This window comes from Diachasmimorpha longicaudata, chromosome 1 (genome assembly GCF_034640455.1).
Source record: "Diachasmimorpha longicaudata isolate KC_UGA_2023 chromosome 1, iyDiaLong2, whole genome shotgun sequence".
Lineage (NCBI taxonomy): Eukaryota > Metazoa > Arthropoda > Insecta > Hymenoptera > Braconidae > Diachasmimorpha > Diachasmimorpha longicaudata.
In genome coordinates this window covers 2,373,338-2,395,368 of record NC_087225.1, presented here as the reverse complement: position 1 = coordinate 2,395,368, position 22,031 = coordinate 2,373,338, and the positions used below count along the sequence as shown (strand labels likewise).

General features: G+C 36.6%; 1 protein-coding gene across 3 annotated transcripts; it reads left to right on the top strand.

Moving 5' to 3' along the window:
- The first annotated feature begins 5,903 nt into the window (after positions 1 to 5,903).
- Positions 5,904 to 22,027, top strand: LOC135161523 (uncharacterized). 3 transcript variants are annotated; one of them, XM_064119199.1, is made up of 2 exons: positions 5,904 to 5,974; positions 20,689 to 22,027. In XM_064119199.1, exons 1-2 carry the CDS (start codon positions 5,904 to 5,906, stop codon positions 21,653 to 21,655), a joined length of 1,038 nt encoding a protein of 345 aa, XP_063975269.1. In that variant the 3' UTR covers positions 21,656 to 22,027. The 3 variants fall into 3 exon arrangements, 2 of the variants coding, with proteins under 2 accessions (XP_063975269.1, XP_063975265.1); XR_010298794.1 differs by lacking the exon at positions 5,904 to 5,974 and adding an exon at positions 12,999 to 13,531; XM_064119195.1 differs by lacking the exon at positions 5,904 to 5,974 and adding an exon at positions 12,999 to 13,531 and having other exon boundaries at positions 19,647 to 22,027.
- The last annotated feature ends 4 nt before the right edge of the window (positions 22,028 to 22,031 follow it).

Below are 22,031 nucleotides of genomic sequence, written 5' to 3'. Positions count from 1 at the left end.
TGATAACAGGTTCAATTAAGAGTGACTTGAACAGGGGGTACCAAGGCTGTGTAGGCCAGAATGGTACTACCAATACTCCCGTTGCTTTATCATTTATAATCTTTCTCAATGTTCGTAAAACTAAGGCAAACGGTGGAAAAGCATAAAATGTAGCCCCCTGCCAGGCAGTTGTGAAAGCATCCACCAGTTCAGCATCTGGGTCTGGGAAACGCGAGTAGAACTTCGTACATTTTCTATTTATTCGAGATGTGAATAGATCAACTGAAAATGGGCCAAATTTTTTATCAATTTCACTAAATGCAGTTCGCGATAACTCCCATTCTGTATCATCGTTAGTATTACGTGAAGCGGCATCGGCCTCTACGTTATCGGCGGAGCGAATGTATGATGCTTTCAGCCAAATCCTCCTTTCCTCCCACCAATCCCAGATCTTTCTAGACAATTCACGCAGGTGAAGAAATTGCGCACCTCCTGCTTTATTGACATAGGCAATTGCAGTAGTGTTATCTAACCGTAGTAACACTTGACAATTATGCAGTTCAGCAGCGAAGCATTTCAGTGCTAAAAGAGCTGCATAAAGTTCGAGGTAATTGATATGTCTCTTCCTTTCATCCTTATTCCAAAATCCAAATGAGCTGACTCCATTGCAAAAGCATCCCCAGCCAGTTAATGAAGAGTCGGAAAATATTTCAATGCAAAATTTTTGTTTTCTGATTGGATGCGATCCAATTAGTGAATTCTCTTTCCACCAGTCAAGGTCTTTTTTCATGCTTTCAGTAATACGCATTTTTCTTTCGTAATTCCCACCATTAGTACTCAAGGCCAAGAACTTTTCTCTCTCAAATCTCTTACAGTGTATAAATCCATAAGCCACTGCGGGGCAGGCTGCCGATAGGATTCCTAAAAAGGTCGCAAATTCTCTAATATTGCAGCTATAACCCACTTTGAAGTTGTTTGTTAGACTAAAAAATTGTTTTTTCTTTTTGTCTGTGAGATTGAGAGAAAAATATAGCGAGTCAATTATAAAACCCAGAAATTTACACCTATGTGAAGGAGACGAAGTACTTTTGTCCAAATTTAAGATAAACCCCAATTTATTTAAAAAGGTTTTTGTTTCCAATAAATTTTCTTCACAAAATTGTTTTGATTTATTAATAAGGAGAAAATCATCTAAATAGATCACTAAGAAAAACCCCTTTAGTCTTAAATGGTTGACAACGGGTTTCATAATTTTAGTGAATACATAGGGACTCATACCTAAGTCCTTTTAAAAAATGATTATTAAGAAAATGACATTATGGCGAACAAACATTTTTCGAGGAGGCACTTATTGTGCTTGTGATGCGACACTCTTGTTGAGTTTGATCACAATGATTTATCTCCTTGTCAGATTCGTATGGAATCTGACTCTCAATACTCGTATGGAATATTTGAGAAATTGATAATAAGCCTTCAAAATAGATCAAGAGTTTATTATTACTTACTGATTATTAAGAAGATGACATTATGGTGAAAAAACATTTTTTGAGGAGGCACTTATTGTGCTTGTGATGCGACACTCTTGTTGAGTTTGATCACAATGATTTATGCCCTTGTCAGATTCGTATGGAATATTTGAGAAATTGATAATAAGCCTTCAAAATAGATCAAGAGTTTATTATTACTTACCTGAATTAACAGAGGGTTCATGATCATTTGGATTAGGCAAATTATTTGTTTGAGCACCAACAAGTGACTCAACTACTTTTTGTAGGTTAGCCACTGTCTCCCTTAATTCATCGAATTTTTTGTCACTTCTTCGTTTATAACGACGATCTCTGGATCGTGAGCGTGACCTAGAATGCTTTCTTTTATGATCAGGCATCTTGTTTATTCGATTTTTAAAAGTTTTAATATCAAACGTTGAACAAACGTCTTGATGTGACGGCACAACAAAACAATATGAAGATAACTGAGGGCGCCCGGCGTCGAGTAGGTTAATTGGCGGGAAATTTTGAATTTACTTGCGTTGTAACGTTGTGGTGTGAGCATGACAAGCATGACTACATTATTATCATTGAGAACGAGACTCATAGTATAATTGTTTTTTTTCTTCATCGGTTGTTCGACGATCGGGCGGAATCTGAGCTGTAGCAAGTAAATGCGATTCATTTTCAGGTATTTTGAGTGTTTCAATGCCCGAAGCTTGTTTAGGGCGAAAGATGTGATCGACCCTCGGAAACATTTCACATGAATTATTCGATGGAATACGTTTGATTCTCTGTTTCCAATAACCCGAAACAGATTTGGAGAATTCTAGTTTGAGTTCATCTCTGATAATTTCAACTTGACTTTGCAAAATTATTGCATATAATACCACAAGAACTCCGAAATTCTCGGATATTTCCCGATAGGTTCGTTGCAAACAAATGAACGCGTCAAGTTTCCCAGTTTAAAAATCACGAGCGCGAAGCGCGAGTGATTTTTTTGGAAAACTTGACAAGCTTATTTGTTTGTAGGGAACGAACCTTGAGGGAATTATCAGATGATTTCGAAGTTCGAGTGGTATTCGGGGGATTATTTTTTCCATCCAAATGTTGGCCGATAGAATTACACCATGAGACATAATTTTCAACGAATTGCCATCCAATCTGTCAGATACAATTGATGGTTACTTAATCATTTGTTTTTTTTTTATATAGGCAACATGAAGAATTTCCAGTGAAATTTCCAAGAATTTCCGCCGAAATACCGTGTTGGCTATACAAAATAACGTCGAATGGTGCAATCCTATTGGCCAAGATTTGGATGGGAAAAATAATCAAAGTAAATCTTTCCTAAGGGGTTTTTCCTGCTTTATATATTTTGTTGCTTTCACTCAGGAGTTTCGATTTCTGTTTTTCTAGTTTAATAATTCTAGAATTGATATATTCAAGTAAAGTACATTTTCTTTTTATTGTGGGGATGGTGGTTTCAATGGCTTCTGAGATAAGAGTGTAACATCCGTCGAAAATACACATTTTAAACCTTTGTCCCGTTATCAACATTTAGAAATCGTGTCTCCCACGTTAGATTATTTGTCTTAAGATTTATAATAGTCAGCTGCATACGAGTGTACTATCTACACGAAGTCACCTTTTGAACTTTATCTCGTTATCAAAACCTAGGAATTATGCTCTCCAGGTTGCATTGTTTACTTTGGGACACATAAGGACCTACTGCATATGAGCAAACTAACTAATCATTTTGCCGTTGAAATATCAGAGGAAATTCATTGGCGGACTGTGGACTCGAATAGGGTCCTTATCACATTAAATATACATCCATCCACGCTCTATATTTTCTTTTGGTTCCTTGATAATAAGTTTCGCCTAAAATAAATGGGAAGATTCAGTTTCTTTTCTTCCTAAGCTCTTGATAGAATTTACCTTGTAACAGGAAGCGATAACAACCTTCTTGATAAAATTCCTTTATCTTTATTACTTTATTTAGTTTCTTTTTCAATGTTCTATTTAGTATTTAAAATTGTGGGAGGAGAAAATGGGACCTCCCGAAACAATTCTCATTGGTACAATAGGGTAGGAAAAGTCCGCCCACATTTTCAATGTCTGATGTGGAGGGATTGGAGTTAACCCTGAAGCATCGAGACTAGAGTAGGAAGTAATACAAATCGGGTTCCAAGGTTGATAACGATTGGGCCCGTAATTTTCTTCATATCTAAGGACGAACCCTCAGATTGAAGTTATAAAACGACATCACCGTATTTCCCCTCCTCAGTTAATTAAGAGCAATTCAGCATACTTGAACCCAGTCGAGGTCAGTTTTTTATTCCGTGGCAAGTCCACATTTATCCCTTAACTCCTCAAGAAATAATTGGAACTTGAGTATTAAACAATTATTAGTGTGGTAAATTCTTGTGTGTGTGTGTGTGGAAATTCTTTTGTACACTGTCTTTAAGTGACAGTTTTATCCTTCAACATCCAGCGTTAAATCCGAACAATTGTAACGGATTTCAACGAAACCTGTAAGTGAAAAATCTTTGATTTCTTTAAATATAGACTCTCTACAGTCATTTTGTTAACAACATTTTGTTTTGCGTTTTTTTTATTTTTGCCACATTTCTCCTACGGTTCTTACCCAGAACCTCGATAAAAATTTCCTTCCTTTAAACTCTCTTTTTGGGATTTAAATTCTTGTTCAAATATATGTGGGATACTTGTAAAAAGATAAGACAGTTAGATTTTTAGTGAATTAACACTTTAATTCCTAAGAGATATTTACAGTCTTTCTGATATAAAAACACTCACAAAAATACAAATGTCTAAACTTCTACGCGAATCTATAATTAACTAAACTTGTACGTCTAACTACTCTACTCCTCGATTTCCAACTAACTACTCTACTCCTAAAAATTACCCTTAGCACCCCCGATTCCTCCAACTGGGCCTCTTCCCCCACCACCGTTATGAGACCCTGTTCGCCATTTTCCGTCTCCGGGAAATTCCCCAAATATGGCGGAGTGGGCCAGCTGCTAATGGCCTAGGCGCCATTAGTGAGAGGGCATGGACTCTAGTTCAATAAAATAATAAAACTAGGTTCACAACTTAATCCTACATCTTAATAGAATATCTTAAACGCTATAGACATCTGTCTGCCATATTCGACAGACTCCCATTTTTTATAATACTATCTCTAAAAATTTTCCGATACTACATATATTCTCTAGTTCCCTCTCTATTAACTTGAAGTGACTCTTCAAGTACTTACAAGTTATTAGGAGGAAGAGTTACGTCATTGATTCGAGTCATTGTTTCCCTGGTATTATTGACGTAACAAAAGCATCTAGGCGAGAGAGTCCTGCCTCGATTTCGTCAGTGGAGAAGTTTCTATTGAAATCAAGGGGTTCAGTTAAATTGACTTGCAGATAATTCGCGAATTCCTCCCAGTTTGTTTGATTGTAATTAAAATGATATATAGGTGGAGATTCGTCCAGAACAAATTCGTTCTGAGTTCGAAAATTAATCCAAATAGCGTTATGATCACTGTCATAGGGTATTGTTTTAAGTTCATTGAGTGGCTCAAGTTCATCAAAAATTAGTGGGTTATCAGCTATACAGACGTCTAAAACAGATCCGTCTCTGGGAAATGTTGGAAGGCTAGAAGATTTGAATTGTATTTTAAATTCTAACTCATTGCCAAGAAGCCATTTGTTTAGGGATATACCTCTGTCATTGTGATTGATGTTATTCCAATGTTCGTATGTGGGGTTCAGGTCGCCAGCTACGTGATAGAGATTATTGGGTTTATTCAGTCTGAGTCCTTCGAACTGTTTCTGCAGTTCTTGCATGAATTCTTTTCTACTAGAGCCTGCAGCATAGGCGGAGATTAAAAAGATTTTGAAGCAATTACTAAGTTTTAATAGAATGATAGGTGTATCAAGATTGATAGCAGTAGAAGCACATTTTGAAATTACTCTAGTAAAACCAATATGTTCTTTGAGAAGTATGGCCGTTCCACCACCACCCTCTTTTCTGTCAGAGCGAATCATATTGTAACCTGGGAATGAGAGTTTGTGTTTGTGGTGAATTTTTGTTTCACTAAGAAAGGCAAAGTCAGGATCCAAACTAGTGAGGAGGTTAAGAAGTGATGCACGACGTTGACTTGTAATAATTGAATTGACATTACTTGCGACAGCGAACAGGTTGCCTATTCTAAAAATTCTAGTGATTTGTGCTGTTGTTTTATCCATTATTGACACTAATATTGGCTTTCCTCAGGGCCTGTAAAATATTACCAATAGTTTTAGTATTATCATTCATGGTGTTGTGTATGTTGCCTAATTTAGTGTTGAGAGAATTATTCATTTTACTTCTAAACTCATTCATGAATTTTAAGAGATCATTTGTGCTAACTGATGGGCCCGAATGGACAGTGTGAGCTTGAGTGGGTCTAGGCTGGCTAGCTTGCTGGAAACTCAGGGTTGGACGAGTTGGAGGTATGTATGGAGGTTTCACGACTTGCGAAGGTTGACTGAGTTGAGCAGAGGGAGAGACTGCCTGACTGTAGAGCACTGATTTTTCAGTTTTTTTTAGAGAGAAACATTTTATTCTTAGATTTAATAGCAGCTTGTGCTTTAGATTTGAGCTCTGTGTGCTTAGGGCATCCTCTATAAGAGGCAGGGTCACCTAATGGTATCATCATTATCAGGGCCCAAAAGAGTTGTGAGGCAGGGGTTCGTTACTTGACACTCGCCTGGATCATGATCTTCTGTGCATTTAACACATCTTCTCTTCACATGACAGTCTGTCGCTACATGACCAATTCTTTGGCAACATTTACACTGGATATCATCAGTTTTCCTCAATTTCTCCCACTCTATGTGCTGATAGAGTAGTTTATCTATTTTTTTCAAATTGATCATTTTACTCTCTAGAGAGAGCTGAACAACATACATTGGTAATTTTTTTTTCTCTCTAGCAGAGCGTCGAGTGGAGAATGGAGATATTTTAATAAACTGTAGATTACCAATAGACTGGCCCTTGTTATTCAGTTCTGATAGAATATCTGAAGTTTCAAAGGACCCGTCTAAGTTTTTCAAAAGTATTGTGTGATTCTTTTCTTCCTTAGGAGTATAAGTAAAATATTTAATGTTGTGTGATGCTAAATGACTACATACTGTTTTGAAGTCATATAGATTATCAGTATAAATTGAGTGTTTGTTGTTACTTACATATTTAGTACTAAATCTACCTCGAAGCTTAATTAGCTTTAGAATTTTGTTGGTCTCGGTGGATGCCCAGTTGTGGACATTGATGGGTGGAGGACATATAGACTTCCCTGTGTTTGCGTCATCTGCTTGTTCTCTATGGATGTCATTCGCTGAGTCACCACGAGCTGAATCCTGGGTGGTGGTGGGTGCAGATGTTGTAGACTTCTGGAGAGTTTTATTTTCATTGTCAGGTTGAGTGTGTGTGATAGTATTTTTATCTTCTTGATCATTCTTTAAGTCACCCCCAAAGTTGAGGTTCCGAGTCGTCGATAGAGATTGCTTCAGAGAAGGTGAGATTTACCAAGGGCTGGAAACGATTGTGATGAGGGGTATTCAACCTCTGATTGCCAGGTTTCGCAGGTTGGGTTTTGGCTCGTTTTCTTTGCGAATTCCCTGAGAGTTCTTCTACCTGAGACTGGAGATTCTTGATGATTTTTTTATTCTCTTCCAGGGATCTTTGGCTTAGCAGGATCATTTCTTTGAGTGATGTCATTTCTGCATCTTTTTGTTGTAGAAGTGTCGAAGCTTCACCCTCGGGAGGAATTGTTGTTTGTGGTTTTGTATCAGGCATAATTTCAGAATCACCTGAGGACTCAGTGGAGTTTTCTTGAGAATTGAGACTGAGTTTAGACGTAGGTCTTGTTTTCTCTTTTTTGAATAAATTTGGAGTGACACTTTTTTTAACTTTCAACCATTTCAGTTGACTACGTGATAATATTTGAGTACCATGAATGCCCAGATCATCAATATTTTGGGTCCTCAGGTAGTCTATTGACTTTGAATTATTATTTGGCTTTCGTGAGTCATTTTTTGAGACCGAATTATCAGACGAGGGATTGGGAGTTTTGCTTGGACTGGCAATAGTGGTTGTTGAGGTTATCATCCACTTATTATTTACGTTAACTATCGATATTCAGGCATTGAGGCCTTCAATTTGTTATATCTTTAGAATATTATATCCTAAATATTTTCCGGTATTTTTGCGAGCGAAGTGCACGGTTGTGGGGTTAACGCGCGAATGGCGTGTTCAGTATGATATGGTCGTTGGCTATAAAGACAGAGAAAAAAATGTCATTTTAACGAATTATAATACTCTCATTTATCAAATCCACACAAAAAACTTTGATCAGTAGAGAAAATGATCCGACATTACATAATGTAATATTATCACGACAAAATGGTCTACCTAATAATTTCACCGAGCATTATCTACTTCTGTAATTGACAATTTTTAATGATGATCAACAAGTTACAGGAACACGCTCTACCACAGCAGAAGCAATCCATAGAAATAAATGTCATAAGGAATATTGTCGAATCTTATGATTGAAGAATTATGGTACAATTAAACACATTATTGCGCATAACCGTTCTCAGATTTATTCAAAAAAAAAAAGAAAGAGCCAACGGCACGTGGTGATCCCAAGCTGTCACCCATCCAAGTACTAACCACGCTCAGTGCGGCTTAGCTTCAGTGATCGGACGAGAACTTTTTTTTTTTTCAACAGATATTTATTAGCTTTGAGAATTTTTATACATATGTGACTTACATCAAATATTATAAAAAAGTAACATCAAATATACATGTATAATTTCGTAGTACCTACTTGTTTGATCACAAATTTAACCTACTGTTTTCTCTTAGTTGTACATTTTCATTGAAATGTGTCTAGTTATTGGATTGTCAATTAGTACAGATGCGGTAGAGTGGTTTTGAATATGTTGCCTGCTGGAAAAGGGATTAAAAAACCAGCTTTTGAAAATTTAATTACAGAACTGCCTGGAGTTTTGTCTCCTAGTTGAAAAAAATATCTAGATTTTCGTGTGGGAGCTTATGTTTGTGTCTGAAAGGAAGATTATGTACTTTAAGTTTAGCTAGGTCTTTCGATAATGGGTTTGTTCCTAGGAGATTGTTGTAAAAATGTTCTGCTAGTTCTTTGACATAGTCTCCCATCAGATTTATATCAGCACTTTTATGCATTTCAATAATTTTTGCATATCTATTTTCATTTAATACTAATCTTAGGCACTTATTTTGGAACACTTGAAGTTTTTTCATATGAGTTGGTGCAATGCTGCACCAAACTCCTGTTGCATATGTTATAATAGGTCTAAGTATCATCTTATATATTAATAATTTATTGAAGTGAAAACTTCTTATGGCGCGTTGGGCACTTTTGTGGGTGAGCATTTTCTCGTGAACTCGCGACAGATGAGATTTTCTAGTATACGCATAGGTATATATGAGCTGTTTCTTTCTTCCGCTAGGGAAACAACTTCCTGTTTTACAACAACAGTTACATTAAAAGAATACAAGTTTGGCACTAGCGTTTAAAAAGGCGCTGCATTTAAGATTTGAAGTTGATAAATTTCTACAAAATTACAGAAAATCTCGAAATTTTCGGGAATTAGGAAAATTATCAGTATGCTCATTTCAGCTAAGAATTAAAAATTATCGGAAAGCCGGAAAAGTAGGGAAACCTGAAAAATCGAAAATATACTCGTTTTATTAGAGAATTTTACTAGGGACGTAATTCGATGGTCGGAAAATCGCTAAAAATTATGGGAAAACCGAAAAAGTAGGAAAACCCGAAAAATCGAAAATATACTCGTTTTATTAGAGAATTTCACTAGGGACTTGAATCGGCGGTCGGAAAATCGCTAAAAATGATGGGAAAGCCGGAAAAGTAGGAAAACCCGAAAAATCGAAAATATTCTCAATTTAGTAGAGAATGTGATGTCCCAAGCTTGATAGCCAGTAGATGTCACTATACATCAGTAATCTTAGTGCGCGAAATTTAAAACTAATCTTAATTTTTATATTTTTAATCAGTGTCGAAATACGCACAAAATCAGTAGATACAATAGACAATGGACACTGAACAATGAAAACAACACCACCAGTGTGGGAAAAACCGTTACGCATAAATCTTAACATCTTGAGTTTAACTTTCCCATTTATTTACCTGTAAAATTCGTTGGATAAACATTTTCTCCAAACCTGAAACTTGAGAAGGAAATCATAAATCTTCGCATCAATACACTCTAGGTCGTAAAGTAGCAGTTCTGTTTTTGCTCATGTTTTGAATCAACACGTGTGAGGTCTTCTTTGTCCATTGTATCGAAAGCTGAGGGCCTGAGTCCCTTGACAGAGACAACGCGATGTCACGCGTTTTCCTTTTCCCCGTTTTCCTTATTCTACCCCTCTTCCCTTTTTCTCGACCAAGTTGCGTGCGCAACATTTAGACTAGTGGGGGTTGTAGGACCCAACCCTTGGAAAATTAGGTAAGTTTAGTTTAGTTCGATTCTAACTTGTTTCATTGCCGCTTTTCTCTTCAAGTAGTTAATCGCCAAATTTCAGTCTAGTTTGGGTTGTTAGTTTCTCTGAATGTTTATTAATATTTCGAGACTCAATCTAAGATTTAAAACTTATTAAATAAAGTGTGTGTTACGTGCTCTTCTAAGCACTGCTGTTTGCATTGATTTTATTTGGAAAAACCTGAATCCAATTCTTTCCTTTCAACGAGTTGACATCGATGGAGTCCTCATTAGAGGTTTAGCGGCTAACGAATTCCACGAATTTAAAACTTGGCCCAAATATTCGTGAATGGCGCCACCGTCCTACTAGTGACTTGATAGGATATAACAAGAATTTCACTAGGGACGTGAATCGACGATCGGAAATTCGGATGGTCGGAAAAAATATATATGCTACGATTATAGCTTTAAAAACATCTACATTTTTATTTTTGATTATAGATTTGTCTTGAAAATGGATGCGGTTTTATATGAAGAATTTGATTTAACGATGTCCAATGGTCGCAATCTTAGCACAAAAAATACAAAACTACTAGTGATGCAGTATTCACAAGAAATATAAATAGATTTAAATCAAAATTGTTCATTTCACACTTTAGTTGCCATAGACCTATTGTTTCAGTTTTAGAATTTGATGAAAATGCTGATAATGATGATGTAAGAGTTGTTGAAATTATCGATGAGAATTGATAAATTTTGTATTTAATATTTACTAATATTTACTCATTTAAATAAAACCACTTCCTTCGAATATAGTTTCTATATTATTATACTTCATGTCCATTCCAAAAGTACCCACATTGCTTTGATAAACTTGATTTTTTATGTACAATTTCTCATGTCGCGAGCGCACCTAATAATGCTCACCCAAAAAAGTGCCCAACGCGCCATAAGTTCAAGTTTTCACTTCTGCCTGCATCCCTGTAATATCCCGACATCAACTCTGGAGATGGCGCTATAGATCGTCCGATTAAGTCCGCGAAATTTCAATCAGGTCTAAATAATTAAAATCATAAGGGGTAATTCAGAGTCGAGAACTGAGGGAGAAAATACAATGAACAAGGGAAAACAATAAATTCTTAGTAAAAATAAGCTGTTGATGGGATTTTCGACTTGAGTGTTTGGGTCTGCGATTTGTTAGAATATTTTATGGGTTTCCAAATTCTTGTGGAATAAACATTTTTCTAGGTGTCAAATTTGGGGGTCGGATTTATTTGACAGGTTACGTTCCACACTTGACACGATCTCAAGTTCTGTTTATACCAACGATTTTGCGGCCTCATTTGCGCAACACGTGTGGTGCCCTTGTTCATTGTGTTCGGCTGGTTGATGCCCTGGAGTCCCTCCAGGACGAAAACCAGCGACGCAAAATACTCCCCTTTTCTCCTTTTCACTTCTCCGTTTTTCTTTTCCCTTTTCTCAGGGCCTAGTTTGCGTGCGCAACTTTTAGATTAGTGGGGGTTGTTAGACCCAACCCTTGGAAGCTTAAGTTTAGGATAAGTTAGTTTCTGATCAAGCCTTCTGCTTGCTGTTTCTCTCTTCAATTTGATTAGTCACAAGTATTGAGTTTATTTTAGTTCATTTGCAATTTTGAATTTAATAACATAAAGTGTGTTCAGTGCTCCCTAAATCATCAGTGTCTACCTTATTTCATTTATCCTACCCCACATAAATAATCCTCAATTATTAAATTAAATCTGATGGAGTGCTCATCAGAGCTTTGGCGGTCAACGTTCCCACACTCAAAACTGGCGCTGAATTCCTGAATTGGCGCTAGAGTTCCCCCTAGTTACATAGTTGGAACGATTGGGACGAAACACTAGCTCCGGGTAGTTGGCTACTCATCAATGAAAATTAATTATTTAATTTAGCCTGGTCGTTTGCCGGTCGTTAGCCGGTGATTGTCAGACTACTTTTATCGTTTGCCGGATTAAATTAATTTTTTAATGGATTTTTTAAATATTGGGAGCCAAATACACGGAAGTTGGCTCCCAAAAAAAAAAATTCGACGAATTAAGTTCGACAATAGCTCAATCGATAGGAAATCGTTTGCCGGTGATTGTCAGGTGATTGTCAGACTCTCAGTCGTCAAGTTTTTCAGGAAAAATCACTCGTGCTTCGCACTCGTGATTTTTTAGCCTGAAAAACTTGACTCCTTCATTTGTTTGCAACGAATCTATCGGGAAATATTCGATAATTTTGAACCACTTGTGGTATTATATGTGAATATTATTACTTCAGTTTTAGTTGCATTTAATGATATTTTCCAGTTGAGATAGAATTTTTCTAGTATATACAAGTGTATTTGTACCTGTTTAGCTGCTATTATTGCATTATATGCTTGCGCATATATCGCAGTATCATCCGCAAATAAAGCAGTGTGAGTTTTTTCAAATTTAGCGATATCATTTAAATAAATGTTGAACAGTTTGGGACCCAGCACTGAGCCTTGTGGTACACCTGCTCTTATTTTTCTTTTTGAGTATGGTTCACCGTTAACTGACACGATGAGATGCCTATCCCTCATATATGAGTTAATGAATTTGACCAGTACACTTGGGTACTCAAATTGTATCATTTTTGCCATCAGGCCATCCACACTCCATCAAATGCCCTTTCGATGTCTAAAAGCAACATTACAGTTACTTCATTAAGATTAAATCCTACATCATCATCATCATCATCTTCATCATTGTTTTTTAAAGTTTCTAACTTCCACGAGCATTTCCGAAACGTTAAATAATTTATTTAGTTCTCTAATTTCATTTGTTAAGTCCAAAAACTCTTTCAGTGAGCCCTGATTGTTGATTGAATTGACATTACAGTTTTCACTAAATTGTTGTATACCCACATTATTTCCCTATTCCCAAATACGTTCCAAACACTCTAAGCTCCCAACCTAGTCCCCAGCCTAACTAAATGGGTTTGCACTCAAACCAATAAAACCATTAGGTCCCAACTGTCCCCAAAAGTCCAGACAGATCTTACTATTCGCCATAAATGTTGGCGCCTCCAAAAACTCCCACTCCTCAATTTTCCTCCTTTCCACCTTAATTCCAAGACTCATGTCCTGCAAGGGAACTCTCCCTTCAATCAGTTCAAAATCACCCTGTACCCAGTCAACACCTTTCAAATTCAGAAGTGACATCATAGAATAAATTTATCAAGTGAACACTACCTCGCTTCTCCAGTTTTCTCTATATTATAAAGAACAACATTGTTTCTTCGGAATACAACATAATTCTGGCGACGAGGATTGGGATGTCCAGCACTCTAAAGCAGTGAATCGAAGTGGAACTGGCAATTCTACCCTGTGGACCGAGTGGCAGCTATCAAGTTGCTGAGAACGTGGACATCGTTGGAGACAAACTGAAGGACTATCGCGAGCTAAGGAAATCTCTGCAGTTTGGTTGAACACACTGGAACTAGCAACTCCAGCACCGATCGCAACGAATCGTTTCCGCAGTAAGTTCTGTTCATTTGAGTATTCATACACTTAGACACTTCCGTTATTTCCCATCACTTCCAAATACCTCTATAAATTTCTTTTGAACTCAAAACATAGAAATCAAATTTCAACGTTCAACAAAATGCCTGACAGTACAGAGAATAATCAACGTACAACCGACAAGCCCATGTCTTATGAACTCTCATTTTTAATTAAACTAATTCCCGAAACTTTTGATGGAGATCGATACAAAATTCGCAGTTTTATCAAACAAGTTGATGGAGCTTTTGAACTTGCGTCTGCTCAGCAAAAGCCAGCACTTTTACTCTATGTGAAAAGTCGTATCACTGGCAAAGCCCGCGAGCAGGTCGACATTCATTGCAACCTCACGACTTGGGAAGAAATTTCTGACCTTCTCCTAAATCTTTATCATGATAAAAAAAACTCTTGATCAATTGTTCGAAGAATTGAATTCTATACATCAGATGAGAAATGAAAATGTCTCACAATATTACCAGAGAATTGAAGACCTCTCATCGCGTATTCTCGCAACAATTCACACGACCGAACAAGACGAAACTCTCTTACCGGGCTCTATCGCAATGGTCACAAAGATCACTCTAAATCGATTTATTTATCACACACACCCTTAAATCTCGCAAATGCTCCGCTACCGCGAATTTACTACAATCAATCGAGCCTTTACTGCCGCGGTAACCGAAGAAAAAGCCCTTCGAATGCAACATAATTCGTATGCTAAATGCAGACATTGTGGTAGATCAAATCACACGAGTGATGACTGCCGGCTTAAAAATAGAAATTCAAATTCCTCCACATCACGCGAACATAAACAGATTCATTTTTCTCAGGAAAATTCTCACCAAAATACTATCAAAAATCAAAATCAATCACAAAACCCAAATCGATTTAATAATCAACGACTCAATCAAAATTCGAACCGATCAAATTCTCAAAAAACGTGCAACTACTGTAAAAAGAGTGGCCATGTTATTGAAGAATGTATAAAACGATTTGCTGCAAATGTAAAGAAAAAGCGGGATAACGCATCGCAAAATCGACAACAATCAAGCGTCAACGTTACCAACCCAATGCAAAATAAAAATTTTCAAACAGTCAATCGTAATTTACATCAACCAGAGCTATCTGAACAAAAAAATGAAGCTCCAACTACCTCTACAACTTTAAATTCATTTGCTTTTCATATACTCTCGAATAACAACGAGTTAACATACATTCTCTTTTAATCCCCTCATTCAGACGATTCTTATCAAGTTCTTAAATTTTTGGCCGACACTGGAGCGGCCGTCTCTCTCGTAAAAGCCTCGAGTATTCATAATTATAAAATCATCAATCTTGAGCCAATGATCCTCAATGGTATTAAACCCAACGCACCGATCATGACTCTTGGACAGACTGAACTAAATTTGTCGGTCAATTCCAACTCTTTCTTTAATAAATTTCATGTCCTTAATTCGGATACAGGAATCCCATTTGATGGTCTCGTGGGACAAGATTTTTTCCAAAAGCATAATTGCAAAATCAGTTATCAAAATTCTACAATCTCAATCGACGCGCTACCATTTCCCTTACCATTACAAAGTACTGCTATTCTATTTCACAATGCATCACAAGTAATTATTCAACCTCGCTCTGAAATAATTGCAAAAATATCGCTCATGAATCCTCTCGACCTCGACGAAGGTATAATCACCGGTCAATTTCTCGATAAAGAAGAACAATTATTATAAGGTGTGTGAATAAGTCTTTCCCGTTTTTTTCAAATTTTGAGCCTTTATTGTGAAAAAATGGTTACAAATGAATTATTGAAAGTATTGGCCATCGCTAGCTACAACTTTTTCCCATCTTTCTGGCAACATACGAATCCCGTTGCGAAAAAATTCGACCGGTTTGGCCTCTATCCAGTCATCCACCCGTTTTTTGGCTTCCTCGTAGGAATGGAAGTGCTGGTCAGCCAGGCCATGCGTCATCGATTTGAAGAGATGGTAATCAGACGGAGCAATGTCTGGACTATACGGCGGGTGGGGTAGGACTTCCCATTTGAGCGTTTCTAAGTATGTTTTCACCGGCTGTGCAACATGTGGGCGAGCATTGTCATGTTGCAAAATAACTTTGTCGTGCCTGTCGGAGTATTGTGGCCGTTTTTCTCGCAGTGCGTGGCTCAAACGCATCAATTGTCGTCGATAAACCTCGCCTGTGATCCTTTCATTCGGTTTCAGTAGCTCATAGTAAACCACACCTAGCTGGTCCCACCATATACAGAGCATGAGCTTGGCGCCATGAATATTTGACTTGGCCGTCGATGATGATGCATGGCCGGGTAGTCCCCATGATTTTCTTCGCTTCTGATTATCATAACGGATCCACTTTTCATCGCCAGTCACGATACGATGCAGAAAACCCTTTTTTTTATGTCGCTGAAGCAGCTGTTCGCAAGTGAAAAAAAGCCGTTCGACGTCTCTCAGCTTCAGTTCGTACGGCACCCAATTTCCTTGCTTTTGGATCATTCCCATGGCTTTCAAACGCTTGGAAATGGTGTTTCGGTCAACTCCCAATGCTTCAGCAAGGTCTTCTTGCGTTTGACACGAATCTTCATCAAGCAAAGTCGCCAATTCTCGATCTTCAAAGATTTGCGGCCGCCCGGAACGCTCCTTGTCTTCCACGTCGAAATCACCACTTTTGAAGCGTCGAAGCCATCCGCGAACCCTTGAATCATCGACACAACCTTCTCCATAAGCTTCCTGAAGCAATCGATGCGCCTCGGCAGCAGATTTCTTCAAATTAAATCAATAAAGTGAAACTTCCCGCAAATGACGTCGACTGGGCTCCAATTTCGACATTTTCACGATATCAAAAATTTATGATGCGAAAAAATTTCAACTAATGTGTTAGTGTAGAATTGTTGACAGATGAATAAGCTTTGATTATGACATATGTAACCATTGAATACTCGCACAGTATTGGTGATAGCATCTCTTACAAAAAACGGGAAAGATTTATTCACACACCTTATAATTCCCACAGCTCTCGTAAAAGCAACAAATAAAAAAGAATCGTTTATTACAATTATAAATCGATCCGCAGAAGAAAACATCATTCCGAAACCATGTTTACCGCTTTTATCTCCTCCTCAACAGATGAAAGTTTTTCATATAAATAACAATTCGAATAACTTAAAAAAAAGACATGAATTACTACATGAAAATCTCCGCACTGAACACCTTAATCCGGAAGAAAAACAATCATTAAGCAAACTCTAGACAATATCCCAATTCAGGTAAAATCCTATCGGTACCCCGAGGTACATAGAAACGAAGTTTCCAACCAAATAGAAAAAATGATGAAACAAGGGATCATAAAACCCTCTGTAAGCCCATGGTTGAGTCCACTCTGAGTCGTCCCCAAGAAAATGGACGCTTCAGGCCAACGAAAGTGGCGCATAGTTATCGGCTATAGGAAACTTAATGAAAAAACAATAGGAGACGCATACCCTCTTCCGAATATAGAAGATATATTAGACCAATTAGGTCATTCTCATTATTTTACAACACTTGATCTGGCAAGTGGTTTCCATCAAATCCCGATGCACCCCGATGATGCCCAGAAAACCGCTTTTTCGACCCCATCTGGTCACTATGAGTACACGCGAATGCCCTTCGGATTGAAGAATGCTCCTGCTGTATTTCAAAGCTTAATGAATAATGTTCTCACTGGCCTCACTACTACCCAATGTTTTGTCTATCTGGATGACGTGGGTATTTATGCAACTAATCTCGCTGAGCACGAAACAAAATTACGTAACGTTTTTAATCGACTGCGCGAAAATAATTTGAAACTCCAACCTGACAAGTGCGAATTCCTCCATGAATCTTGTCAATAATATCTCGGACATATTATCTCTAAAGATGGAGTTAGACCGAATCCCCAGAAAATCTCGTGTATTCAACAGGTAAAACCTCCTACGAATCCTAAAGAAATTAAAATCTTCCTCGGAATGGCTGGTTACTATAGAAAACTTATACCAAACTTTTCCACTATTGCAAAACCATTGACCTTATTATTAAAAAAATGATGTACCATTCGCTTGGACGGAAAAACAACAAGACGCATTCGACAAATTGAAATCGATTTTAACTAATGAACCGCTACTCCAATACCCAGATTTTTCGAAACCTTTTACGGTAACTTGTGACGCATCGAATGTTGGTATCGGTGGCGTCCTATCTCAGATCATTAATGATAAAGATTTACCTATTGCATATTATTCACGGACATTAAATTCTGCTGAACAGAATTATTCTACTACAGAAAAGGAATTATTAGCAATCATTCAAACAGTTGAATATTTTCGCCCCTACTTATACGGACGAGAATTCATTATTTACACGGGTCACAGGCCTCTTCAATGGCTATTTAATTGCAAAAATCCATCCTCAAAACTTGTTCGTTGGCGACTGCGCTTATCGGAATACCAGTACATTATTAAATACAAACCAGGTAGAGTCAATTCTAACGCTGATGGTTTATCGCGCTTAATTTGCGATACAAATCAAGAAAATAAGACAATACATTTAATGAACAAATTCGAGAAAACCTATCAAGATTTTACAAAGTTTCATTACACGAATCAAGATGTGATCGATTATCCAAAAGAAGAAACTCCCCTTTCTAAATTAAAAGGAAATATTGTATTTCTTCGGTCTGAAGATTTGGATAGAGAAAATCAATATTCAGAATACATCACCGAGAATTTCGATACGAATAGCCTAACATCAAACCCCAATGGATTTGAGAAATTAACTAACGATCATCAAAATTTATTCATTCTATTTCCCAAGAGCAAGCATCATGAGAAGATTGATTATCGAAATTTATTTCAAACTTTTATGAAATTCAAAGTTGAGATTAAATCAAAAGACTTTATTCTAATACCTCCAAAATTAAAAAACGGAGTTAAGCCTGAAATTTTTAATGAAATGGTTAAATTTATTTTTCCATCCAACAACGTCAAATTTCTTAATACGAAGAAAATCATCCCTCAGAATCTAGACGAAATTAAAATCATTCTCAAAGAATTCCATGATAGTAAGTTATCTGGACATAGTGGTTTCAATCGAACGTATTCAAAGGTAAAAGAAACGTATTATTGGCCAACAATGAAAAGCGATATTCGAAATTACATAAAAAAGTGTCACTCTTGTCAATTAAATAAAACTAATTTCAAACCCACCAAACAACCAATGGAGATCACAACTACTTCTGAAAAACCTTTTCAAAGATTAGCGATTGACGTTGTAGGACCATTACCCTTGACAGAACAAGGCAATCGTTTCATCATTACTGCTCAAGACGATCTCACAAAATATTCGTTTGCATTTCCTGTCCCCAATCACGAAGCTCAGACGGTTGTTGATAAACTTCTTACTATTTTTGTTTACTTTGGAATCCCTCAAATCATTCTTACCGATCAAGGTACAGATTTTATGTCAAGTCTCATGAAAGAGATGACTAACCTTTTTAAAACTAAACATATCTCGTCAACTCCATATCATCCGCAAACTAATGGTGCATTAGAAAGATCCCATCTCACTCTTAAGGACTATTTGAAACATTATATCAATAAAAAACAAACCGATTGGGATACATATGTTCTATTTGCAATGTTCAGTTATAATACTGCAATTCATAAGTCAACTTATTTCACTCCTTATGAACTTCTCTTTGGTCACAAAGCTTATTTACCATCATCTATCACGCAAGACCCCGAATTTCATTATACCTATGACGATTATATTCGATCATTACAATTTAAATTAAATTCTTCCTTTCAAATGGCACGAGAGAATTTGATCGAATCGAAATTGCGAAGTAAAGGATATCACGACAAAAAAATTCGTCCCATTGAATTCAGAGTCGGTGATTTAGTTACAATCGAAAATAAAGGCACGACCCCGGGTCTTTCGAAAAAATTGAGTCCCAACGCGAAAGGACCATTTAAAATTATTAAACTATTCGCGAATCAAACCGTAGAATTACAAATTGGTAGAAAGTTAGTAAGATATCATACTAATTTACTAAAACCCTATTTTTCAGATGAATCAAACAATCCTGATTCTATTCCTACTTCCTCTCCTAATTAATTGTAAAGACTTTTATTCTTGTTATCCTTTTGAAATTACAAGTGGTATCTTTTATAATAAAAAGGGTATCGTTCAAATCACTAACTCCAAATTAACTCTTCTCACTTATCTCAATAAAACTCATCTCAGAGACACATTCGATATCATTAATAAATATTTAAGTAAAACTGAAGAAATTTGTAAACAGACGACGAATGAAATTACTAAAAAGAGTAATATCAGTTTCCATTGTGATCATTCAATTGATCTTATTAAATCGGAAATAACAGAAATTAAAATAAAGAATGATATTCTTCGACAAATGACTGAGAGATCAATTATCAGAAGAAAGAAACGTGGTCTCATCAATGGATTGTCTTACATATTCAAATGGAGTTTCGGCATGCCTAACGCAGACGATGCCCAATATTATGAAGATTCAATAAAAATGTTGACAAATAATAACAAACAAACACAGACATTGCTGAGATCACAAGTTCAAATAATTGCAAACGCAATTAGAAATTTCAATAACTCCTTGTTTTCCCTTGAGAGTCAAGAGAAAGCAATGAATGAAAATATTCAGAAAATTAATTCTTTCACCGTCCAGACAAACTCTTACATATCTCATTTAGAAATGATAACGACACTCAATCAACAAATCACTATACTCCATATACTTGTTACCCCAGCAGCCGCGAATTTTCTAAGTATATCGAAGCTGTTAATTTAGCTGACCATAATATCGTCTCTCCATTTCTCCTAACCCCACAAATGTTACATGACGAGTTAAAAAGGTACAAGAATATCCATGAACTAATAATGGACCCAAATTTAGAAAATATCCATCACTTTTTCAAGCTTTTACATTTACAAATTATGTCTACAAAAGACAATATCATTTTTGCATTACAAATTCCACTTGTGGACAAAATGACATTTGAACTCTATGAAATAATCCCAATTCCTATCCAACATAATAATTCACAATTTTTCTCCTACATTATGCCTCAAAGCAATTACCTCCTATTGTCACAATCTCGATCCCAATACACTTTCCTTAACGGATTGTCTGATTGTCATGAGTGCCAAGATGAACAATACATCTGCTATCACCTGCACACGATGACTTCAACTAGCAATCCAACGTGTGAAATCGAGCTGCTATCTCCACATATGACAAAGATTCCAGCATCATGTACTACTAAAACCATCAAGGCAACCATCGAAACCTGGCATCATATCGGGAGGAATCAATGGATTTATATCCTCCAGAAACCAACGACGTTTACGATTATGTGCGGAGAGAATGAAAATCACCTAGAAGATGTTATTCTCGAAAAAAGTGGATTAATCCAATTGGAACCCAAATGCCGAGGTTACACAGACCAGATCGTCAGTGAATCAACACGCGACAGTACGAAAAACGCGACCTATTATATTCCTCATATGAATATAATCGCTGACGACTGTTGTATCCTGCAGACTCATTTCAGTACCATTGAGTCAATTACGCTGAAGCCAATTCATCTAACCAACATCGACCTCAAGAACCTCCAGATAGCTGATAAAAAGCTCAACGAGTTCGACGAAATCATCACAAAACAGATGAACGAACCATTCATTGTCACCCATACTAGATGGTATAATGTCTCCCTTGGGATCATCGCAGCATTCATCATTATTTTTCGTTGCTGCAAATGTTTTGGACAAATTGATTTTTTTCATCGTCTCCGTTATCCTATTACGAATCCGAGAAACCGTGAAACGAAACCTCCACTCATCAGTAATTTTGTCAATTGTATTTTTGACTCATCAGAACCATCATCTACATCAGTCAATGAAATAGTGACCTACCGACCAAGACAGGATGTACCTGCTGTCCCTCATCGAGTACCTGAAATTTCGGATGACGACGAAGTCCCACCAACTATTCGTTTTCCAACTCGCCAACGACCTCGTAGAAACACGACACCAATTTAATTTAACATTTAAACTTTTTGAACTCATATCTAATCTTTTAAACACATTTACATTTGACTGAATCTTAGAGTCTTTTATCAGTTACGAACCTTAGATTTACAATTCTATCAATTAATTCATCTATTATTGTAATTCAAAATATCTTATTCAATTTTATGATTTATCCTTTATAATTCAATTTATCTTATTCGATTTTATGATTTATCTTTTATAATTCAATATGATTGTAATTCAATGTATCTTATTCAATTTATGATTTATCCTTTATAATTCAATTTATCTTATTCGATTTTTTGATTTATCTTTTATAATTCAATACTATTGTAATTCGATGTATCATTTTTTAACTCTCCGTTAACAAACTTAAGGAGGAAGG